The sequence below is a fragment of the Colossoma macropomum genome, unplaced genomic scaffold, assembly GCF_904425465.1.
Source record: "Colossoma macropomum unplaced genomic scaffold, Colossoma_macropomum, whole genome shotgun sequence".
NCBI classification, from domain to species: domain Eukaryota; kingdom Metazoa; phylum Chordata; class Actinopteri; order Characiformes; family Serrasalmidae; genus Colossoma; species Colossoma macropomum.
The window spans coordinates 26,187,102-26,212,019 of NW_023494798.1; the positions used below are offsets into that span (position 1 = coordinate 26,187,102).

The following is a 24,918-nucleotide window of genomic DNA, read 5'->3' on the forward strand; positions in this document are numbered from 1 at the left end:
ATTACCCACTGCTATAACCTAGTAATAACTGAGCCTGTTTGCATTGTAGTTCTTGTAGTTACTGAATAATAAGAATGTAATAAGGCTGGGATTTTAAGGGGTTAATGTTCATTCCAGATTCAATAGTGTTATAGGTTTCTGATTGTACATTTTTTACCACTGTGCTGCTGAAAACATCTTGGGGAGCAGAAACATTTTAAATGTAGGCAATATCTAATATTTTTACAATTAAATTATTGTTAGATTACTATAAGTTTATCCAGTCTGTTCTAAATTATCAATATCTAGGCTTTAATTTACTGACTCTAAGTAATCCTATTGAATATTACCATCTGGCATTATCTTCAAATAGGCAAAATGATCTGCCACCAATTAAAACAATCTAACAATAATGTCGTTATAAGAAATATTAGATTTATTGCCTACAGTTAAGACGTTTTCACTTACCAAAATGTCCCTCAAGATGTTATTTTTTTTTACAGTGAACAGCTAAACTGATGGATATACAGTGGAAAATTCACAAGATGCCTAAAAAAAAACTCCTAAAAATAAACAGTTTCCTTTAAAATGAAAAGATAACCAGGGTTGGTTGGCAGCATTGCAGGTAAATAGAAAACTGTGACTGTTTAAAGGAGTACAATCATGAACATAAACCCTAAATATTTGATTAATGAGCATGTTCTCTACATTGAACTTCACGATAATTGACAACATTTTCCCCTTTGAGTGCAATACAGGCTTGGGAGAGGGTGACTGACCGTCGTTCAGACCGTGGTAAAGTCCTTCCCCAGGTTTATGGTAATAGATGGTATTAGAGAGAGCATATTAATAGTGTTGCATTTACATTGGATTACGGCAAAGCTTAATGACTAAAAGCTTTCAGCTGTTAATGCTGTGAGTGCATTTGTTTTTTTTTTTGTTTGTTTTTGCCTTTGCCATAAAAGTTCTGGATACATCTGCAAAAAAGAGAAAAAAAAAAAAAAAGACACATCTGTCGGTAACCTCAAGCGCTCCGCTAAGTTTGCGATGGCTTTAGCGGGCCTCCCCAGATCGGCTTGGTGTTATTTCTAATGGATTTGTTTCTTACTTAGAAAAAAAAAATGTCACCGCACTCGTTACCTCTTGAATACCAAGTCTGTTCGTTTGGCAGTTTCTGTAGCTATCGACTCCCTCGTCCTCTTCCTTTCGTCCCTTACTTCATTAAGTCCACTCTCTGAGGATTACTTCTTCTTTTTTTTTCTCCACTGCAGTAGCAACCATGAGATAAGTGTCTAGATAGCACACTCCCTGTCATAGTACAAAAAAAAACCTAAAGAAAAGAAAAGAAGAGAGTACACACCATATCCAGTAGCTTGGTCTTTACAGTGGATTGTCGCTTGAACAAAAAGGCTTATGGAAAGCCTGCACCCTGTCAAGTACAGACTTTAGACGCTCCTTTTACGTTGGCTTTCTCTTTTTTTTTTTCCTCTTCCAAACAATTCCATAGTGGCTGTCAGATGGCGTGGTGAAGAGATCGCGATGAGCTGTATTATCCGTTGGTTAAATATGTTCTGGAGAGAGGCTCGGTGCCCATCAGGACAGACACTGGATTTTTTTTTTTTAGATTTTTTGTTGTTTTTATCTTCTTTTCATGTTCCGTTTTTGTACATTTTCCTCCTTTCTTTACAAGTTCAAGTATTTTCTTCTTGTTTAAAATAAAATAAAAAAAAACAGCAAAAATTAGCAAATCTACTGCTATAATCTAATCTACATGTCTACTCTACCGCCCGGCACCAAAAACAGCTGCCGAACTGTCAGCCCCCACCGCATTTTTTTTTTCTGATTTTTTTTCACTCTCTCTCTCTTTCACTCTCTCTCTTTTTTACTTTTTTCTTTTTTTTCTGTAGAATCAATATTTCCTTTAACTTTAACCTCACATAGGCCACTAGATACTGACTTAATTATTTCTTTCATCTACTACTATTTGTACTTTGTAATACTTGCAGCTACAAGGTAAGAGTTATTGTTTTTTTTTAAATATATATGTATATATTTATATATTTATATATTTATATTCTTTTAAAAAGCGTGTAGTCCTTTGGTCCCTATTTCCTAAGGAATGATGCATGTAAATAATCCTGGATTACCGTTCACTTTTCCATCTCCCCAGAGCTTTCTGGCACAGACCACAACACCTGTTTAGGCACAAAAACCAAAATGGCAGCAGGCTGGTGTGTATGTGTTTGTGTGTTTGTATATGTATGCGTTTGTAAATAGAGATATCAGTATTTACATGAGGACTTCAAAATATGCTTGTTTCTGAAGTGCATTTTGTTTTATGCATGTCTGCCTAAGTGCAAAGGGTTTGTGTATGCGAGTCTACATGTGTGATTGTATATCTGTGTATGCATGCTTTGAGCATAATGTGTCTATAAAGATTTTTTTTTTCCCCCATCTTGTCTAAAAAACAGCAGCAAAAAAGTTGGTCTCTGCAAAATTTGCTTCCACAGATGCCAAAGCAACAAAAGAAAGAAAAAAGAGAGAGGAAAAAAAAAGAAACATTTAGCCAAGAAAGAAATCCTCCTTGTTCCTTTAGTCACCCAGTCAAACATCTCTCGGCGATTTTCCCGCAGAATCAAGGGACCACTCTTCTTTCATGATATGTGGCAGAGCGAAGAAGTCTTTTGTACTTATACTGCACTTGTGGAAATAAGGTGTTGTAGTCCTTCATCCTGTGAGAACAAGAAGTAGAGAAAGGGGGAAGAGGTAGAGAAAACAGGGGGAAAAGAAGAAAAGAAAATGTTTTTTTTTCTGCACACAGACGCTTAAGTGAGAGTTTTCCAGCTTTGCACACCAACAGTTACAGCCAACATCAAGAAAAAACACCCACAGAACACAAACTGAAAGGAGTTACTTATAGCTACGCATTGTGTTCTTAAGGGACAGACACTCGTGTATCTGTGCTTGTCAAACACTTCATGATAAAGCGCCTGAGTCTGATCTCACATCAGTCAGCCTAGTGCTGTAGAAAAGTAGTCACCATGACAGCAGAGGGGAGAGAGACACGTGCAGGACCAAACAGACGAACACGCTGTGAAGACAATCTGATGGCAGATGACTGAAGTATAATTACATGAACAGATTTGACACTTTATTACAGGCTGACAATAAGCTGTTACTGAAGCTTCAGAACATCGGTGTATTGCTTTTGTGTTGTGCCTACAATATATGTGAAATTCAACTTTAAATAATACAATAAAATATCTTGTTTCATATATTAGCAAGTAAAATTCAGCAACTGGAAATATGAAATAAATAGTTTTATATGCATAAGTCCTGTGCAAAAGTCAGAAAACAAGCATCATTAATTTGATTTCCAGACAAAATGGCCTTTAACTATATCATTAATTTTTTCAAATGTTCTAGTATTTAGTGTGTCCATGCTTTGCCTTTGAAACTTGCTATCATTTTTTTAAAGAAATCTGCAGAGATATTTTCCCACACCATCAAAATTTCTGCTTCTCACATTCCAAATAATCCCAAACATATTCACTAAGGTCTGGACTCTGGGTTGGTCAGTCCATTGTTCTGAGAACATCATCAGCTTTTCACTTTTTTCTCAGTAAGGGCTTCTTGACAGCTACACATCCTTTCAGACTCATAGTGTTAGTCTTCTCACAGTGGAAGGATGGACAGAAACACCTGTGAATTTTTCAGATCTGAAGCAAGAGTGGAGCTTGAGTTCCTCCTCTATCTCAAAGATGAAAGCTTCAAGTGCTGTTTATCTGATGGTAACAGTTTTGGTGGTCTATCAGGTCTTGTATGGTTGTGGTCCCATTTTCTCTGTATCTTTGATTTTTTTTTTAACTCCAGTTATGGGAAAATCTGTTTTTTCACTTATATTCTTTCCCCAGTGCAACTGAATTATTATATCTCCCCAGACATATCTTGTGAAAAATGAATACACTTTTTACTTTTGATTTTGACTGTAGATAAATAAATGAAAGGTGGTCTCTGACTTTTGCACAGTGCTGTTTAGCCTATTTAAAACTGAATAAAGCCAAATCATTGCATATTTAATACATAGTAAAATCCAACTATTTAAGTTTGTGTCTTCGGTTTGTGTGTGTGTATATATATATGTATATATATATATATATATATATATATATATATATACATGTGTGTGTGTGTGTGTGTGTGTGTGTGTGTGTGGAGTTAGGATCATTAAATTGTAAAGTCTAGTAAGTTAATGTTATGGTTTTGCCATAATTTGACGGATCAGCAAGAAAAGTTAAATATAGTGGCTGTCATAACAAAACCACATATCTGTTGTATCTTGATACGACTGTCTTTGCGCAGTTGTACTTTGTACAGTTTTCATAGCAGGGGATTCTCTACCTTCCGCTTTCACCCCTCATTGCTTGCTAGCAGCTCAGCAGAGTTACAACATCTCACACACAGACAGCCAACAGTGTTCTAGTTCTCTGAAGAAAGAGACCACAGGAGAAGGAAAAAATGTTCTTAACTTTAATCCATGTGAATATAACAAAAATGTACTGAAGAATTTCTGTTGCTCCTTTCATCATGGAATGTATATATAAGTATATATAACGTACAGAGCAGCTGACACTTTCAGTTACATATATATATATATATATATATATATATATATATATATACACACACACACAAACGAAGTTATGAGGTTTTGATATGACAGCAACAACATGTATTACTGCTAATAGTTGACTGTATGTCAGGAAACCATAAGAAATGCACACAGACATTCAGTTTGGTGTGTATGACATATGGGCAGATCTTGGTTCATAACAGAGAAACACACAAAACCCTTGTCTCCACTCCAGTAATATGTACCATATTCCTTAGTCTAGCTCTCTTTCTCTGGCCAGTATTCTTGTTAAAATGTGATAATCAAGCAGACAGAAACATGGCTAGCTTGTGTTCTGCTTTCAGGGAGAAACAGAGGCATTAAAATCAGGGCTTTGTGTGAAAAGATCTGATTATAGATGTTCTAGCTCTACCAAGCAGAAGTAATTCAAAGGCAGGGGGGATCTACCACATAAATGCACAGCACAAACACAGCTGCTCTATAAATAACTCCAATGCCACTCTTTTCTCAAACTCCTGATACAAAAGACTAAAGCAGCTTAGCAGCTACTCTGCTGTTCGTTCCTTATCAATATCTTATCTGGTGCATTATTGTGGGATGTGATTTGGAAAGTCAAAAGCACACAGGAAAATAAATGAATAATTAAATAAGTAAGTAAATAAATAAATGAATGAATAAATTTCCTGGAAAATAATACTAATGAGCCAACTGAAGGAAACTTGTCTCATTTCTTAGTTTCCAGTTCTTAGTAATACCCTCTAAAGTATTATTTTGGTAAAATTTTCATTTTTTTATTTCTTAATTGATAAGACAGTGTTACAATGTAATGTGACAAAGAAAGGGAAAAAACTCAAAATTAATTTGTAGTTCATTGTACATTCATAATCATTCAGTACACAATATATATTAATAAATAATATTTTATTTTTTAATACATTTTGTAAAATATCACTTTAAATAATGCAGAGCCTAAGAATATTATTTATTCTTATTGTACTATAATGTTAGGCCAACTTAGTCTTAGGACAACTGAATATAACCCAAACAACATGCATCCATTTTTATTATTGAATGAAAACATAGTAATAATAACTGATCTGCCCTCAGTGAATGTTTGAAATTTGGAACCAATTAACATCAACAAACAAATAATTCCCAGGTAAGCCATCATGAAAAGGATCCAATACATCCTCAGATGGCAGGGAACAGATTTTGTTTAAACATATACAGAAAAGACTGTTTTATTCTTATTGGAGGTTTTGTTGATATTCAATAATGATAGGAAAAAACCTCAGACAGAGTCATTGCACTCGGCTGGTTTCGAGAGCAATTTCCGAATCCATCTTACCCCAGGAACGAGACGAGCCCGAGACAAAATGATGTTGAGACAGACAAGACCTAGACTGTTGATTTAGAGAGCGGACTTGAGTACTACAACACTAGCTCTTTTATAACGTCATGCAAAGAACCCTTTTTGGCACCTTTATTTTTAAGAGAGCAGTCATCAGATGTTACTTAGCTGGATATCATTAGTTTGCAGTGAACGTTTTAAAAGAAAAGTGTCTCATTGAGCTGTTTTATAAGGTTTCATTTTGGTTAAGATGTCTAGACAACACTCCTATCTACACAGTTAAATAGAGCAGAGAAGGTATTTTGGAGAAGCAGGTCAAATGTAGCTTTCATAGTTCCTGCTGTAGTGAGATTAGTAATGACATCCAGATTCAATACATTTAAAATTGGTGCACACAAGAAAAAGGTAGCAAATCCAACCTTATCCCATCTTTATTGCTATTTTATTTTAAAGAAGAACACTTTGGCTTATATTTGAAACATGTCTCATATTCCCCAAAAGGAAGGCTGGATATAGTTGCAGTATTTTAGAAGCACTGCATTGTGTCCAGGTGATACTGTCCTAATTTGAGTATGTCATCTTTTTTTCCTGTTAAAGCAGCATGAGTGCAAAATGTACTGAATGGCAGCATGAATGTATCAAGACTATTATATCATCATTAGTTAGTAATCAGCATGATGGGTTTGCTGATTCTATGCTAAATCTTAATGCACTGCATTATATTTCATTATGTTACTGTGATAGTTCTGAATTATAACACTATCTATAATTCACAGTGAGCTGAATAAGTAGGGCTTTGTTAGCAGGGGGGAAAAAAATAGGTAGCAGCAGAAGCCAAATCATTTATCGTATTTCTTTTTCTCATTATTATGTGCATGTCTGGGAGTGGTTGATGAAGTCACCATGTGTGGGTCCACAGCAGCGCCTGCAGCTCTGCAATCACTCTGTAATTGGTTAGCAACCTCATAAATAAGTAAACAGGAACCAATCCCCATGTTGGGCAAACAAAACAATTACAGGAAAGTGCTCCAAATGTAGATACAATGGAAAACAGCACGGAGAGGAGAGGAGACCAGAGTCAACATTTGCCTTTGCGCCACGACTTGGGAGAGGGGGGTTGTTTAATTGGAATTACAAACATGGTGTCATCGTAAATATTCCTCAGTCAGTGACTGAAAAGTAGACCTCAGCTGCCTAATAGATGTACATACAGAGGAAAAAAAGCAGATCAGATCAAACAGAAAAAAACGTAGAGATTCACAGCTCATGTTGAGAAAAAAGCGAGAGATAGAGAGAGCAAAATATCCATACATTCTCAAGTTCACACGCAAAATAACAAGAGCACACGACTCACATTACGACAGCAAAAAAGGGGTCAAAGTTCACATCCCATGGAAAATCAACCAATCAGCAGATTTACAAACAACAGCTACCAGCTACCAAAAGTGCAAACAAAATACTGCACTCCATAAATACAAAATCCAAAAAACATGGCCACAATAGAGAGATATAGAGAAAAAGAGAGTAACAAATCAACAGCACGTCATGCCACTCAACCACAGCAGTACACATGACGTCATCCAAAAGAAAATGACACCATGGTTTGAACTTACAGCCGTGGGTAACTGTTGCCCCCCCTGAGCGTAGACATGAAGCTCATGTAGCTAGGCAACAGGGCAGCCAGTCTTGAGCTATGATTGGCCCTGCCTGGGTTTCAGGTTGGTTAGGTGCAAAAGAAGAAAAACAAATCGGAAAAATGGAATTTCTTTTCCTTCACTTGGAACTGTTATGAGCATTACCGAAGCACTTAACGAAATCTGTTCAAATCATTTAAAACATATATATATATTTTTTTTAACTGTCAAAAGACTCCATGAAGAAACTGAAAACAATGCAAACGGAAATGAGAGCAAGTTCTAAATTCATCAGCAAGTTAGTACTAAATGTGTTGTTTTTACCGCAAAAATCTATCACACAGAAAGCACACAAACACACACTCAGTGAGACGAGAGGGAGCTAGACTGCAGTGAGAGCATGACATGAACACTTACATTCAGAGACATTTTCTTAGACAATGAGTTTCCTGAAAAGAGGCTACAAGTACACAGGACAGAAGTGTCTGCATGAAGAAAGTCAGGCCTAACACACACACACACACACACACACATACACACACACGCACAAACCCTCCTGCTGACACCAGTGAGAAGTCTGTTTTGAGTTCGAGTTGTGGGTTGCCAGATCCTCACTGTGTGGGCCATTGTAATGCTTAAACCTCCCAGTGCTCTAATTTGAGGACATCTGTCTATCATGTGCTCTGTGGAAAATTTCTCTCTTCAGGGAGCCTGGACTGCAACTGCTTTCATAATGTTTTTAAATGTCTCAGTGCCGTAGCTTTGGTCACTCATTTTTTTTCTTTTTTACTTTCATTTTTTTTCTTATATATTAAAAACGCAATCTCATCTATCTTCCAAAAACATCCATCACATTTTGTATTGTTTTCAATATTGCATGCTTTGTGTTGACAGGAATGCTTACAGCAGAAACATGAGTTATGCTTTCAAAAAGACCAGCTTAAATATCTAAGCCTTTGTGAACATGATGTACAGGTTTAGGCATCTAAACCTGAATTAGTTTTATCTGTGGAGATACAGTAATTTAAGTGATTACCAATTAAATCTGTGATTTATTCCAGTGTAAATCTGCAATGTATGTAGTTTTTACAATCTGACAGTAACAATCATGGAATTATTTTAATACTGTATGAATCTGCAGTTTGTGTAGTTTTTAAAGTCTGACACTTAAAATTGAGGAGTGATTTTATCCAGTATGAATCTGCAGTGAGTGTAGTTTTTATGGTCTAACAGAAATAATTGTAGAGTGATTGTAATCCAGTATGAATATACAGTTTGTGCAGTTTTTACTGTATAATGGTAATAATTGTGGAATGATTTTAATCCAGTATGAATCTGCTTTGTGTGTAGATTATACAGTTTGATAGTCATGGTCCTCTGTAATTGGCTGAATGCTTCCTCAGTAATAGTAGTCCAAACCATCTCATACTTATGGAATAAAAACTCCTGCTAATAGTAATGGCTGAGTGTTGTGTTGTTATTGTTATTGAGTGTGGTGCCTATCACGTCTAGGCTATGACCTCCAGCGATCTGTGGTGATTTGAGGAAATAAATTACACAGATACTTTATCCTGTATAAATGTACTTAACATACTGCATTACAGACATGTCCTCAGGTAAAACTATTCTAGCTCAAATATTGCTGAAGCACAACTTGCGGGTGTGAGCAGTGTGAGTGATGGTTCTAACCTGGATGTGGATGTTGGTGGATCAGTAAGGGCGGTTGGCATCTTTCGGCCGCTTCAGCTGGACCTTGAGCCTTTTCATGCCGATCTGAAAACCATTCATGGCCTGAATGGCAGCCTGAGCACTAGATGGGTTATCAAAGCTCACAAAGCCTGGAGAGAGAGAGAAAGAGAGAGAAAGAGAGAGAGAGAGAGAGAGAGAGAGAGAGAGAGAGAGAGAGAGAGAGGGAGGTCACAGGCATGAATTGAATGGATTTGAATGAAGAAATGTCCGGGCACCAATGCCAAAAGAGTATGAGAAATAGCAAAGCAATGGTCAAAGGTAATGTACTGGTGATACTTTTTATTACAAAAATCAAGCTAGTGTTTATATATGGACAATAAGAATAAGAATAAAACAGCAAACAGTGTGACAGACTGTTGTTGTCTTTTTCCCTTTTTCCACAGTTTTAAAAATGAAGATGCCTAATGGAACCAAAAAGGGTTTTTAGGACAATCGTGGTATAGAAGAACCACTTTTGTATCCATAAAGAACCACTCAATGGATGATACTTTAAAGAACCATTTTTGTAAAAAGGAGGGAGAAAAAAGTCTGCACATCTGACCATCACATCTGTATGAGCTTGTTGGACATCTCATTTCAAAACCATGGGCGTTAATATGGAGTTGGCCTCCACCCTGCAGCTAGAACCACCACAACTCTTCTGGAAAGACTTTCCCATTCAGTCAAAACAGCACTTGTGAGGTCAGCCACTGATGTTGAATGAGAATGTCTGGCTCACAACTGATGCTCCAATTCAACTGAAATGTTCAGTGGAGTTGAGGCAAGGGGGCACAGTCATGCTGGAAGAGGAAAGGGCCTTCCTCAAAGTCGGAAGCATAACATTATCCAAAATGTCTTTGTACACTGTCAGAAAAAAAGGTACTGCACTGTCATTTGTGTGGTAGCCCACTTGTCCTTGGGGTGGTACCCTCAAGGGTATGTTTTCAGTACCTTTAGTTAAGGAATATAATTTTACCATATCCCATTCCCCTAAATTAGTGAAGCATGATTTATCATTTTTTACTTTTATGGTGCCAGCTTGGTGTGCAGGTTCCCTTGGTTTCAGAATATCTTTTCTTGAACCAGGGCACTCATCCAACATGTTTAGTCTAGCTCACTCTTCATAGCAAATGGGTGCCTAAGACCAACACTAAATCATTTCAAACAAGGCTAGTAACTGAGGGATAAATGGCAGTGTGTTAGCGTGCGGGTCAGTGGTTTGGACCCTTTGGGCCACCATACTCGCTCTGTTCCTGTTAACATTCCTGTTACAGGTGCGCTGAGTTATCACTCGTGTGTCGAAGCGGAATGATCTCGCGGCTCTCCTGCCCTTTCCTTATCGTCCACCTCTCTGATTGACGGGCCAAATTTTCCGCCTGCCAGCTGATTCAATCACCTGGCTACAGCTCCAATTTAATTTGGGGGGAGAGGCCATGCTTTTGTCATGGCGGCCAGAGATAAGACCACAGCTTTTACAAACCCTTTAAACAAGCCGAGTCTGTCAGACAACTTCTATGCCCTCCATACCTGCCTTCATAAATCTGCCTCTGCTTCCAGTGAATGTTACGGTGGGTAAAGAGAATGAGGTGCAGGGAAAGGAGGGAAAGAGGAGCTGACAGATTGGAAGGGCAGTAAATCGTACAGCTCTTGAGCTATGTAAATCAGTCAGCGCTGGGCTGTTTTATAGGATGCCATGTGCTTTACAAGGGCTACTCACTTCAGGGCGAGACATTAAAGAGTCTTTCATGGTGTGGCCGAAGGTGAAATGGCCCAGGACGGCTTTTGCAGTCGGGCTTCTATCTATTTTCATGTTATATCTATATTTCATGAACTGCTAGTGACAAAGCAATCACTGCGAGGCCCTGGAAATTTCACAGTCTCTTAAGCCACAGAGATATTTAAAAATAAAACATATAAATCCAAAAGCCAGTGGAGGATTTTCCTTATGCAGCATTCAAATAAATATAAAAGTACACTTTTGGGATTGATGTGCATTTGTTTTGTTTATTGTCAAGACAAAAATGTCCAGCAAAAAAAAAGGCCTAACCTATGAGGTCAGGACCAACAAAACATCATATCTTCTATACATCATCTCCATCAGGTCAAAATGTCATACCCAAAGGGGTAACTTTACAGGAAAAGGAAAAACATTCTTAACTTTTAGTGGGTCAAAGTAGGATTCTCACTTCTCACTGGTCACTAGCAGCTCGACATTGAGTCACAACAGAGATCCAACAGTATCCTAGTTAATCTTACAACACACTCATAGGGATAAGTAAAAATTTCAGAGCCAATTTCTATGCAGAACATTTCTAACAGAACAAAGAACATTTGCAATCATCTCCAGACCTCAACATCATTGAAAGTGTTTGAGAAGACTTGTATTGTGAGAAGCAGAAAATGCAACCAACTTCTAAGACTGAACTTTGGATGTGTGGGGATATATTCCTGCAGATTTCTTTGAAAAACTAAAAGCAACTCTCCTGAAAAGAATGGGAGTAATAAAGACAAAATGTGGACACAAAAGATCCTGAAAAAAAAATAGTTGTTGATGCTTCTGTGTAATTTTCTGTTATCTGTTAAATGTTTTCTGTTTTCTATCTATTCTTTTTAAACGTCAGAGATCACCCTTTGAATATTTAATTTCCATTCAAATTGGCATTAATTAATTTTGAATGGAAACTGAATAATTGAAGAGACGTCTCTGATTTTTGCATCTTACTGTATATGGGACATATTATGATTATACATGTGTATGACTCCACATACTGGAAAAGTAAAAACAAACTGGTGTGGGCCTGTGTGTCTTTGTGTGTGTGCCGAGTGAATCTAGAAGACCCTTTAAAATCCATTTTCTCTTTGGTTAATCCTGCTAAAAGAGGCAGGCTTTGATCAGCGTTAAATGTCAATACTGAGTGAGTAATCACTGTGGATTAAAAGAACACAATGTCCCAGAAGATTCGCTCAGCGCCTCACACCTCTCTGCTGCTCCACTTTTACTGAGGAAATGCTTTTAGAGTTAAAGATGCAAACATCAAACCTGGCCAGCACGGAATGACCACTGCTGATAACATATACATGCATTTCCACTTCTTCCAATGACTTTTGTTTCATGCCATAGATATTTTTTTCAAAAGACAGCTTTTTTTGTTCTGGACTTCACCACATTTCCTCAAATGAAACACTTTACATTTGCATTAATTTGTCAGCACAATGTTTTTGTATTATTTAATCAACGAATATGTGTAGAAACATGATGTTTTCCCTTCATGGCATCTAATTTGTTAACAGCTTCAGCATACCTACACCAAAAACCAAAAGGAAACTCAAAGAAAGAAAATTATGGGCAGAGCTGAATGTAAACTTCATGAAAACAAACACAGAAGTGTCTCAGCTCAAAAACCTACTGATAGATTTATTTAACAGACTAATCATTTTCATTTCTTTGCAAGAAGCTGGTCACCATCAATTATATTATTATAGTACAGATGTATGCAAAGTTTTGAACACCAGTGGTGAATTTACATGTTTTATTAATTTAAAGGAAACACATCCTCTGTAGGGAGCTCACTTAAATATGGCATTTTCTGTAAATCCTAGTGCACAATTAAACTTTTTTGTCAAAGAAAATATATGAAAAGAAAAATTAAACTAAAACATAAAATACAAAATGTACCATAACTTTTGCGCAGGCCACATTTTATGTTTTATTTTTTCCTCAATATATTAAATTCAACAAATAAACAAGTAAAACAGTAATTGTCCATTAAAAAGTGTGTTCTCTGTAGTGTGTTAACTTATTTTCACATCAAATCAACAAAATGTAATTTGATGCAGGTTGCCTAAACTTTTGCATATGACTATATTATCATATATCATATTGAGCAATCTACTGATTTAATTAAGCAATCAGAGTTTTAAAAAAAAAGGCACATCAATAAAAAGGGACCTAAGTCAACAACAGCAAAGCATGCACAGTCAAAGATTCCAGAATGCTTAGCTGGAACAAGATTTCATTTAAGAATTATAAAAACAATGGATCACAAAATGAACTATCCATTTTAAACCTAAAATTTCTTAAGAAGTACTACTACAACACATTATGCGCATAGCATGTGCTTTTCTAGCACCAGTGCTACCTGCTCAAAAAGTTTAGGCACAGTCCTGATTATCTCTTCATGTAATTTCCCAACTATCTTGTTGAGAAGATAATTATGATTGATTATATTACAGTCGAGTAATCAGGTTTAACTGAGCAATCGGGACAGCTCTAGTGTACAGTACAGAACAGACAGTCATGGAAACAAAAGAAGTCAGCTTAAAGAAGCTTGAGACTGAAGGGAGCTCAAGTTGGGATGTTTTGGGCTGGAGGCCAGAACTTATGCAAAGGTGTAAAGAGCTTGAGGGCAAGAAAGGCATGATTTCCCAAGGCCTGGAGCCTGGAGGAGAGGAGGAGTGGGGGAGGCAGTGAGCACTAGAGTGAAAGTCTTTCAGGTTGTGCTGCTTAGAGCTCTTCTGAGGTTTAATATCCTATAAACGCTCGCTGATGAGCAAAATCCGGGGGAACGGGACACGAATCCCCTCTTGCCTTCGCTTCCCTGCCCAGTCAGACGTGACGCCACTTTTCCAACGTTAATTGCAACTTGATTAGTGGAGACGTGGGAAATAAAAAGAGGGGGGAAAAAAAACTAATCGCAACGAGGGAAGTGGGGCATGAGACGATTTCCAAAAGGATCGTGCCACGCTTTTTTCTGTCTTTTTTTTTCAGATGGTTGGCTTTTCTTTTTATGAGCATCGCGGGAACTCACCGAAACACTTGCTCTGATTGGTGGCCCGGTCCACGAATACTTTGGCAGAGATGACGTTGCCAAAGGGCAGAAACATCTGCATGAGCTCGGCGTCTCCGAACTCCTGCGGCAGGTGATAGATAAACAGGTTACAGCCCTCAGGCCCTGCAGAGACACACATACACAAAGATTCAAAAAGAAGACTTAGAACATGAATAGACACACACACACACAATTCAAATATATATTCAAATATATATCCACTTGAGGGCTAGCCAGTCTGAGGGAATTGGAATAGATGAGGACCACGCTGGCTGAAGTTTCTCTGCCTGTGTCTCAGTGGAAAAAAGTGAAAGTAGATATAAGAAAGTGAAGTCTGTATGCTTAACCCTTTGTCTCTTAATATTCAAGAGAGGGTGGTATTGGTGGCAATGGAATGTTTGTCTGTGTGCTTTGAGGATGTAGGCTTTTAATGCTGCTCATCAAATGCAGCCTTTGAAAATGTTTTCTTAAAATTATTTTAACACAGTTCATTAATCTAGATTAATCAACTGTGTTTCAGGGTTTAGACCACCTTTGGGCCAAAAGATTTCAAAAGGTTTCAATGCTTTTTAAAAGAAATTGGTCAAATCATTATTTAGGTGAAACCTGCTCTTCATTCCAAGAAAGTTGATGAACATGAAGCTGATGGTTGAAGCTAAACATACTTACAATATTAGCAATGCCATAGCTTAGTAACAGTTAAAATCAAACTTTTCAAAAGACAAGTAGTGAACAGACAAGTAGTGTAGTTCAGTCAGTTAGCCTTGCTTCACTGATATACTGCAGCACATTTTGTACAGACTTTGAAGTATGTGGATGGCGATATACCCATGCAGTAATTAGCAATGCACATAAATGAACATTCTTGGCCAAAACAGAAACCAAAATTCAGGACACACAGAGCTGAAATCAAAAACTGAAAATCAAGTTAACATAAAATAAACTAATTAAATTCAATACACTGTGGGCTACAGTATGGGCCACTAAATCCAAGGTTCCTGAGAACAGAGACAGTGGTCGCCAAAGGCAATGAATTCCATTATTGTTCAGTTATACTTTGCACTCTGGCACTGCCATTTGTGATGTTTTACATCCCTTCAAAACTAAGGTACAGACGATACAGTGCCATGGGTAACAGTGTCACTGTTTATCTGCTGCTGCTTAAACTGTTAGTACACAACTGTTAGTACAGTTTCTTAAGGAAGAAGGTGTTTTTAATCACTGTTCCTAATTTTCACCATCATTAAAATTACTGGTAAAGTCATAGACTTTAACATTTTGTTGTAGGTGTGTTTAATATTTATTGTGCATCCTTAAAAGTAACATAAAGCAGTTTTTAAAAATATAGTGAACATCACAAATAAAATGTCAAGACAAAAAAGGCTAAAAAAGAATATTTTAAAAGAATAGAAACCAAAAACTATGTTAAAAATGTAAAGGTAGCTGAGATTTGGAGGAAAAAAAACAGACACTTGATGGGCAGTGTTGGTCATCCTAATACTAAGACAGTGAAGGATGAAATATGCAGCTATGAGACTGGCCATTTCTGGCTTATGCATGCATATCATTTTCCCTGTTTCTGCAACTGCTACAAGTTGTTAGCATAAGAAAAAATGCTCACACTCCTTCTTAAAATACCGTTCATCTCTCTGAGGCCTTTTATGTGCTGAAAGTTAGCAAGATCTCCTTTTTAGCGCTCACCCCAAAAACTCTCACATGAAGCCTTTTTCTCACTTTTCCCTGCCACTTTTCCTCCCCTGCTAATTCAGACTCGAGAACATACAGATGGAACACAGCAATTATCACCTTTTATCAGGGGTGGGTTGGGCCACTCTTACCTTCGCGCTGTTGCTGGGGGATGATGGCTGGTTGCTGGGGAAACGCTTGGCTGATTGGCGCATAGGCGGCAGGATAGGCTGCTGTTGCGAGGAGACAGACGAGGGGAAAGCAAGCAGGGGAATTCGCATCAATATTCCCAGATTTGACACAACAACTTAAATCATTATTCTATTGTTCTCACTCTCCAGACACTGAATAAATAAATTGCATTATGGCTCGGAGCCGGCCGGCCTCATTTTCGCTGTGGTTCAGTGCCCAGCGAAAATAAACTGTTTAAAAGGGCTTTTATAGAAGCAGTCCTCCCATAGGCAGTGCCGAAGGAGACAGGGGCATTGTATTAAGTGCTTCTCTAGTAAATAAGTTTGCATCTAGACCACCATTCTGGACCTGATCCTACATTTGTAAAGCCTGTAGTTTTAGTCTGTTGACTTTAAATCAGGTCTGCAGAAGATTGTAGAGGATCAGGAAGAAAAAGTTGATAATCCCAGTCATGATTGCCTCCACTATAGCTGAATTTGACATCTCACAGCCATCTCTGAAACTGCATAATGTACACTCTGTTGTTGAGTTAGGGGGTTATATTAATCCTTTCATGCTGTTCTGAGACCAGTTCTGCCAGCTATTTTTTTTTTAATTCTGACAAGAATGGGAACTGTGTACTCTTGAGACCACTGAGGCTGTTAAATATGGACAGTATAATAGCCAAACAACTAAGCATTTTAACTATCGAGACAGTATATGATGGTCCAAAATGACTTGGAATATAATCTCATTATACTAATGTACATTACGAGTAACAAAGCCTTTTCTTTCTCCATTAAACTTTCTGTTTCGAAGATACAAGGTTTTTAACACTTTACTGTTTAGTTAACATTTAATAACACACTGCAGATACTTTGTAGACAGTTACCTTGCACTTAACTTGCATTAACTTGCTCTTTACTGCTGCTTGCCAGCTAGTTGTGTAATTTAAGGTTAAATTCAACTTTGGCTATCAGCCTGCTTCGCCAGCCTGGGTGTTGTGTTGAGCTTTATTTTACATTCAGATTTGCCTCCCTTGTTAGTTGTTGTCTTTGCTACAATATTAACCTTTACCTTATTTACTTAAATTACTGTGAGCTGAACTAATATGCTCACAGCAATAGGTGACAATGGTAAAAAATGGTCTAGTTATCCTGAAAGTAATTTAAAGAAAGGACATTCATAGCATCCTTTACAGCCAATTTCCCACATAAATTATGATAAACTGCAACTGATAAACTGATTTTTCCAAAACAAAGTCTATTGTGGTCCCTCCAAACTGGCGGTGCTCCATTTTTGCAATGGCTTGCAATGCCAGGACTAACAGGAATTTAAGGCAGAGAAGGGTACATCAGTGCATCCTCAGAATTTTGTCAAAAGAAAAGTACATTTCTCTGTGTTTCAAGGAGCCTCTGTGTTTATTTGAAATGGGATAGCGCTTAAGAAATATGCAGCCTGTATATTAAATATTCAGTGTATTAAGAGATACACACAACCTCACAAAAAGACACAGCCAGAACGTAAATGCAGTATGTAACTAACTATATAATTTAATGTGATTTAAAATGTATGGCAATAATAACAGACTTCTAGAAGTTACATTTTCACACACTGGCAAGGTGAATATAAACAGATTCTTGTAGTAATCCAGCTTGCCAAAAATAATTTTCAGATTGTTTTGTGAGCTGAATGCAGTAAGCTAGAGGGCTGATTTCCAGGAGCAGCGTCAGATACCCCTGCAAAACAATGTCTTATCAGGGTAAGATGGCAGAGCAAGTGTCACTCTGAACGGTGTTTGTAAGGAGACTACTGCTGCTAAACAATATGGAGAAAGATGGCGAGAAACTGGGACAGAAAGAGAGATAAAAGGAAGAGAGAAAGCACCTGCATAGTGTTGCACACCCGCGTATGCTTGCTGGAGAGGGTCGGTCACTGTTGGACTCTGTGCTGTAGAGAGAGAAAAGATTATAAAGTAGAGAATAAAAGAGAGGTTGCAACAAATAAGACAAAACAGGGGAAGGGATATATGACAATAGTGGCTCCAGGGAATGCCTCTAGCCTGGATAACTAAAAGCTTGGAAAACCTCTCTCAGCTGAAGTGGGGTCTTGTCCGTTTGAGGGAGGTAGACTTTAGACAGGGTAGGTAGTAGCTGCGTATTAGTCATTATAGCCTAATAAACGCACATAATAACATCTAAAATGACTGAAGCAAAGAGTTCTCCTTGTGGCTTATATAGTTATGGCCAGAAATATTGGCACCCTTGCAGTTTTTCTATAAAATAATTATAAAATGTGTGTGTGTGTGTGTGTGTGTGTATATATATATATATATATATATATATATATATATATATATATATATATATATATGTGTGTGTGTGTGTGTGTGTTATTGTAGTATTGCTAAACAGATCTCCTAAAAATATTAATTAAAAGCTTGAAAAGGGGACAAACAAAATGGAAAAACTAGAAACATTTCTGGCTAGCTGACTTGTTAGATTACCATTAGCAACAATTATCTGTTTATCTTCTTTTCACTTTGCTGACAAGTGCTAGAGGCTAAAACTGTTTATGGCTACATCTGTCACTAAGGCTACGTTTACACAGCAGGTAAAAGTGGACCAAATCCGATCTTTTTCCTCATATGTGACACAGATGTGTCATCTGTGTGGCAGTGTCAACAGCAAAAAACAAACTCAATTCCGATTTGAGACGCTTTCATATGTGGTACTGAAATCCGATACGTATCCGATCTGCGGCAATGCGACTCAGTCTGAACAGCCAGATCGGAATTCATGCGACTTTTACATCAATCCAACTGGACATTCGTCATACATTCGCGCTCCTGAGACTCATAAACATTTAGTCTGATGTCTCTGTACCAAAACATTAGGAGAGACTCATCAAACCGCTTCGTGATCGAAGAGGTTTGGGCCGAACCAGCCGAACGCGGCCGGAAGAGCCCGAGGCTGCAGCGTCCGAGAACAGTTTAAAGAATCCGAGGACGCGAACCAAAGAAGCGGCCGTGCCCTTTTCACAGCGAACTCGAACACACTGTGGGTGATGAGTCCAGCTGTCAGTAACTGGAACTTTATACTCGCTCCTGTGATGCTGGGAAGACGAAACTGAAAGCTGCAGGAGCGACTGGCGTTCACTGGCCGTCATGATTGTTTACCCTTGGATGAGCCGCCACGTGAAGTATTGTTCTTTTGCGCATGCGGATCGGTTTAGGAGCTGATCTGTTCAGACTGATGTCGCATACAGGTCACATTTAAAATATAATGTGAACAGCCAAACAAAAAAATCAGATTTGGTGAGAAAATCAGATTTGGGCCACTTTTACTTGCTGTGTAAACGTAGCCTACTGGTTAAAACTGCTGCCAAAATAAAGAAACAGGCTTAGAGTTTATATTCTAGTATCTGCTGAATCATGAATCTACCCTACTCTTTTCAGTTGTGAAATAATAAATAGCCCCTCACTCAATCAGTGCACAAAGTCAAATCTTGCAGCAGAGACTGAAAGCATCTTCAAGTGACAGGTTGGTTTAAGAGGAGTTTAATAAAATTACATGAAAGATGCTGTACTTGCTCCATTGCACAGATGACTATGGTGGGATGGATGCTGCCTGCCTCATAGTCGTGTGTTACCTGGGTAAGGGTGAATTCCGTTGGTGTAGATGGGTTCAGAGGCTGGCTGGCCGTTGCTCTGTGGAGGGAGGGCACTAAAACCATTCACCCCAATCGGAGCAGCGATGCTGGGCACTGCTGTGGCACTGATCCCTGGAGGTGTGCTGGTGCCTAAAAAACATGCAGATGATTTTCAGATCAAAGTTAAGTCCAGTTCATGTCGTATGTGCTGTTGGTAGTCACTCAGACTTTCAGTCTTCTAGTCTCGTGTAAATATTTCTAGTGGGAATTATTAGGGGAATTTTAGAACTCTTAGAAGTCTAGAAATATAATTTTGCTAATACTATATTTAATAATTAATTAAATATGTATGTAATAAATTACATTTATATTTGATTTATATTTTTAAGATGTTTGAGCACATTTTTTCCTGTTTGTTTTGAAGTTAAACAATACTAATGAAAAAGTAAGAACATAGGGGACTATATAAAACAGGACTATATGCACAACAATGATTCAAATCATAACAAAATACCTCCTGTTCAATTTAAAAACACAAATATTTAGTAGCTTGAAAGTTTAGAATCTGCAATTTAGACAGAATTTCTCAGATACAAACAATATAAAGCTTCATTATGCTTTTTTAACACTGACTTCTAAAGGTTACACTGTAAAATGTTACTCTGTTAAGTTATAGTAACTTACTGGCAGCAGAATTACCACATACTTAATGTAATAAAAAATTCACAGCACTTACACTGTAATGTTCAGTTACAGTTATGACATTTGACTGTATATTTAAATGCAGTTCAAAACTGTATACTTTCAAGAGCACAAATTGATGGCAATATATTACTGTAATATTACTACAATATCTTTTTTGAATATTTGTACATATTAAGAAATAAAAGAGTCAAAATAGCAGTTTTAAAATAGTTTACTGTTAAAGTTTCTGTTCAATCTTAAATACCCTTTAAAGATTCAAATACCCTAATAAAAGGATCATAAAAACTAGCTCCTCTAATAATACTCACAGTTAAACTTTGTGCTCAAGTATTTACTAAAGGATTCACTGAAAAATACCAGTATGAAAAAATAACAAAACAAAAACAAACAAACACACAAACTAAAATGGTCTAAGTCACTCGGTGTTTAAGCTAGAGATGTATAGTATTGAATTCAATGCAGGAAAGTGACTGTACACCACTGTTAGCTTAGTGCTAACATAACACAATCCCATAAAGACTGAATCCCATAGCTTACACAAATTAGCATTACCATAGCAGTGGTCAGAGATGGAAGGATCGATCAGCTATTTATCAGTATCGGCTGATTTTCAGCCCAGTTATGCGTTTGGCGACCAGCCGATATTTTTCTAACTTAACAGATCCTGAGAGCTGATCAGTGTTGTGAAACATATGAGCCATATTTTGCAAGTTAAGGCTTGCTGTAGCCCTGCATGAGGCCCTTGATCACAGGACCCCAGTTCCTCGTTCAAACGCTAGATGGAAATACAGACCTTTTGACATTTGACTGCAGGACTAAAGGTCTGTTCAGTCTCAATTTTTTACGGACAAAAAAATCACACGTCAAGTTTTGAAAACAAACACGCATACTAAAGCCATCTCTTACATCGAGTCTGACACTGACGGACTGCAACACTGTATGATTCTATTAATCGGAGCCTATTCTATTTTCTGTGCTGGATGGAGGCATTAAAATCAGGCTGACCAATCAGAGCTCCATTGTCATGGTTGCAGTGCATCAGGATGGCGGCAGAAGTCTTCTTTGTAGCAGAGCACAAAAGCTTATATGACAAGCAACACACTGACTACAAAAATGTGGAGGTTGAAGACAATATATGGAGGATGAGAGCTGAAAGGCTATGAATGATGACTGTGAATACAATCACTGTACGTAACCATAGCTCATTTGCTCCTTTTTAATGAGAGGAGCAACAAGCAGAGGCAGAGCCTCAAATTCCCCCCACTGACACATGAAAATGCCTTCAGAATCGCTCATTAAGCAGCTTTAATTCTGCATAACGAACGGTGATGGATCTTCCTGTGTTGTCATATTTTTTGTAAAATGGGATGTACCAAGTATGTGCACCACTTAGCTGCAGTGTTTAAAAGAAAACAAAAAGTTTTCAGAGTGCTTAGACAGAAAAAAAAACACTTCTGACTTGGTGTGAAGGTCCCACAACTTTGAAATGACATTCGATTTGTCGTCAGGAAAAAAATCATACTTGGTGTGAATGGGCCTTAACAGTCCAACCCCACCCTTGATCAGTATCGGCGATCTGCAATAGACGATCGGTATCAGCCCCAAAACACTGATCGGTTCTTCTCTAGCAGTAGTAATCAGTTACTTACAAAGACAATGATACTTACAAAGTGAAGGTTTCTACATTGATGTCTGCTATATAGTAGAGACCTGTGACACAAAGCAGGAATTGAACCACAGACTAGTTATTTTTGATGTTTTGCTGGGCTTGGTTCCTCCACAACTCTTTAGAATGAGTTAATTTATTTTAAATGTTTTACTATTATCATTTTATATTGTTAATATCTATGATTTAGTGCTCGTTCTAATTTATTTAGGCTATTCATTGATTTGTGGGATTTCTTCGGCCCGCTCCTGCCTACAGTGGGCTGGTTTCTCGCTGCTCCCGTGTGCAACACTGAAAATCAGTCCTGCGCTGCAAGATATTGTGCCGGGTCCCACAAGAATGCATGGGAGTGCAGACCTCTACTGTACAGTAGCATGTCATATATGACCATTAACATCCCATGTATTGTTTTATGTTGGTATAGGTTCTGCTAGGTAATCTAGATAGCTAACTGGCATTAGTTAGCTAGGCTAACAGTAACTAACTTGCCCTCCAGTTAAGTAAAAACGTTACATGTTAACTAGTTGTACAGTAAAGCTGATGATACTGTAGGTTTTGATGTGTTATTACAATAATTCTACAATAGCCATTCTGCAATGCATTTGAATAATGAAGTATAATCTGTCTGTACTGTAAATGTTTTCGCAGAATTCAACACTGGTTGCTGTGCAAAACTGTAAAACATTTAAAATATCATACTGGCTTGAACACAAGCACATCACTGTAGAATTTTTTACAGCATAGAGCAGCTATGAGGATGCATCGCTGATTTCTTAGTTAACTGAAAATCCAATAAAGATGGAAGGATGTTACAGGTAGCCTACAGTTAGATAGGTATACAGTGAAAAGCATAACAGAGCAGCATTCAGGAGGGATGATTCACGCTGGCCCACTAATGCTGAGTGTCATCTGATTAGACACAGGGACTTACGCTAGAGCGTTTCTAAGTATTTTCCCCAGCCAATGGTCACATCTAATCTCAGGATTGTCACCTTGGTTTTGGCTTCTTTTTTTCCCCTCTTCCAGCTGCGAAGGGCATTTAAGTCATGCAGGATTAAATTTGATGGGTATAACCTTAGTGAGTGTAGGCTTTATGGATTACAAATGCAGGAGAGCCAGCTGTGTCAGTGTGTTGGGAGGAGGTGTTAAAAAGAGAAGCACACTTTATTTAATTCATTTTTCCCTACCCTGAATGTCAGCTTACTTATCATTGTTGAGGCGTCAAAGCCCCTCATCGCAGCAGAGAGAGGGGTCAAGCTCAGGTCCAGGATTATCTTCCACAAATCTTTACTCCAGCTTTGTTTTGTCAGACTCTTCATCCAAAGGCATCAGATTGGCCACATGCCTGGCACAAATGTAAACAGCAAAGAACCTCACACTGTTCAACTACAGGGAGTGGTCTCAGCACCCCACTTAAGCCTTTTTTCCACACTCTAACCCTGCTGCCTCTCTATACTGCCAGTAGTCTCTCTGAAAACAATGCTCTAAGGTTTTCAACCTAATCTCTATTTGCCACATCCGTAGCACATGGTAACAATTCACAAAATGCATTATTCAGTTCAATACAATACAGCAGTGTCTTGATTTTACAATTTCAGCTCGTTAAAATTACGGTAACGCTTTATTTGGATGGTCCACTGTAGATGTTTTGTAAATGCTCGGTATATCTTTAAGTAACATTCAACTAAATATCCAATAAATGCTACTGAACGTGAAATTGAGTGTTATTTGGATGGTCCACAGTAGAAGCTCTGTAAATGCTCTTTCTGTCTTTAAGTAAAATTCAACTAAATTTTCATTCAAGCTCAGTATGAAAGATGTTATTAAATCTATTCCTAACCCTAAACCTAATGCCAACCCTAACCTCAAGGCAGGAAAGTTTGTTAACGATTAGTATCTGTATCTGTACAGTATCTGTATCTGTGTAGTATCTGTAAAATATCTGTAGAGCATCTATAGGAGACCATCCATATAGAGTGTGACCGAAATTACAATATAGAGCTCCAATCAAATGCTCTAACCACAAGCTAATATGTTAGCCCTAATCTTACTCACTAGCCATAGGGTAACATGCTAGTCATAATACAATCTTATGATATGATACAATATAATTCAGTGTGATACAGTTTGATACACTGTATTATGTTGTGTTGTATCAACCAGCATGACATTTCTAATATTCTTTGTAGAATTTATTTTTATTTTTTTTAATTTTTACCCGATTTTCTCCCCAATTTAGTCGTCTCCAATTCCACCCGCTAGTTAGGACTCCCCCAATCACACGATGCTATCAACGCTAGGAGGGTGAAGGCTAACACAGGCTTCCTCCGAGACCTGTGAAGCCAACCACCGCTTCTTTTCGAGCTGCCGCTCACGCAACGTCACTGGACAGCCGAACGCGCTCGGAGGAAAGCGCCAACCGCCAGATCTGTTACGTCAGCTAACAGACGCCTGCGCTGACTAGCATCGCGCTGAGTGATGGGGGGAGAAGGAGGGGCCATCCTACCCACCCAGAGAGAGCGAGGCCAATTGTGCTCTCTTGGACTCCCGGCTACGGATGGCTGTAGCATCACGGGATCGAACTCGCGATCTCTTGTAGAATATTTTTAAATTAACACATAAATCTAAATAATTTCTGAGATGGGACTAGTCTTCCAGAGGGAAGAATCTGTGGTAATACATTATAAATGTAGTGGTGTGGGCAGAATTTTCCTCCTTCCTAATTACTAAGGGAAAGCGAAAGTAACCAGAACTATTTTTTTACAGTGTTGCTTGAGTGTTTTAAAGTTAGATACAAGTTGGATCAAACTTGATAAGAACAGCTTTCGTAAGACGTTCTCATGTTTCACATTGAGACTTGCACTGATACAATATAATAGTTATAT

The 24,918-nt window shown here is 37.9% G+C and overlaps 1 protein-coding gene across 1 annotated transcript in view; it reads right to left on the minus strand.

The window, feature by feature from the left end:
- Window positions 1-2,540: 2,540 nt before the first annotated feature.
- si:dkey-205h23.2 (CUGBP Elav-like family member 4) overlaps window positions 2,541-24,918 on the minus strand; it is a 204,574-nt gene continuing 182,196 nt past the window's right edge. Inside the window, exons 8-13 of the mRNA XM_036585174.1 lie at window positions 19,663-19,812; window positions 17,899-17,961; window positions 15,993-16,073; window positions 14,134-14,277; window positions 9,287-9,435; window positions 2,541-2,711 (exon numbers count right to left, since the gene is read on the minus strand). Of these exons, the coding sequence (XP_036441067.1) occupies window positions 9,308-9,435; window positions 14,134-14,277; window positions 15,993-16,073; window positions 17,899-17,961; window positions 19,663-19,812 (566 nt within the window). The 3' untranslated portion in view covers window positions 2,541-2,711; window positions 9,287-9,307. The remainder of the gene's footprint in view (window positions 2,712-9,286; window positions 9,436-14,133; window positions 14,278-15,992; window positions 16,074-17,898; window positions 17,962-19,662; window positions 19,813-24,918) is intronic.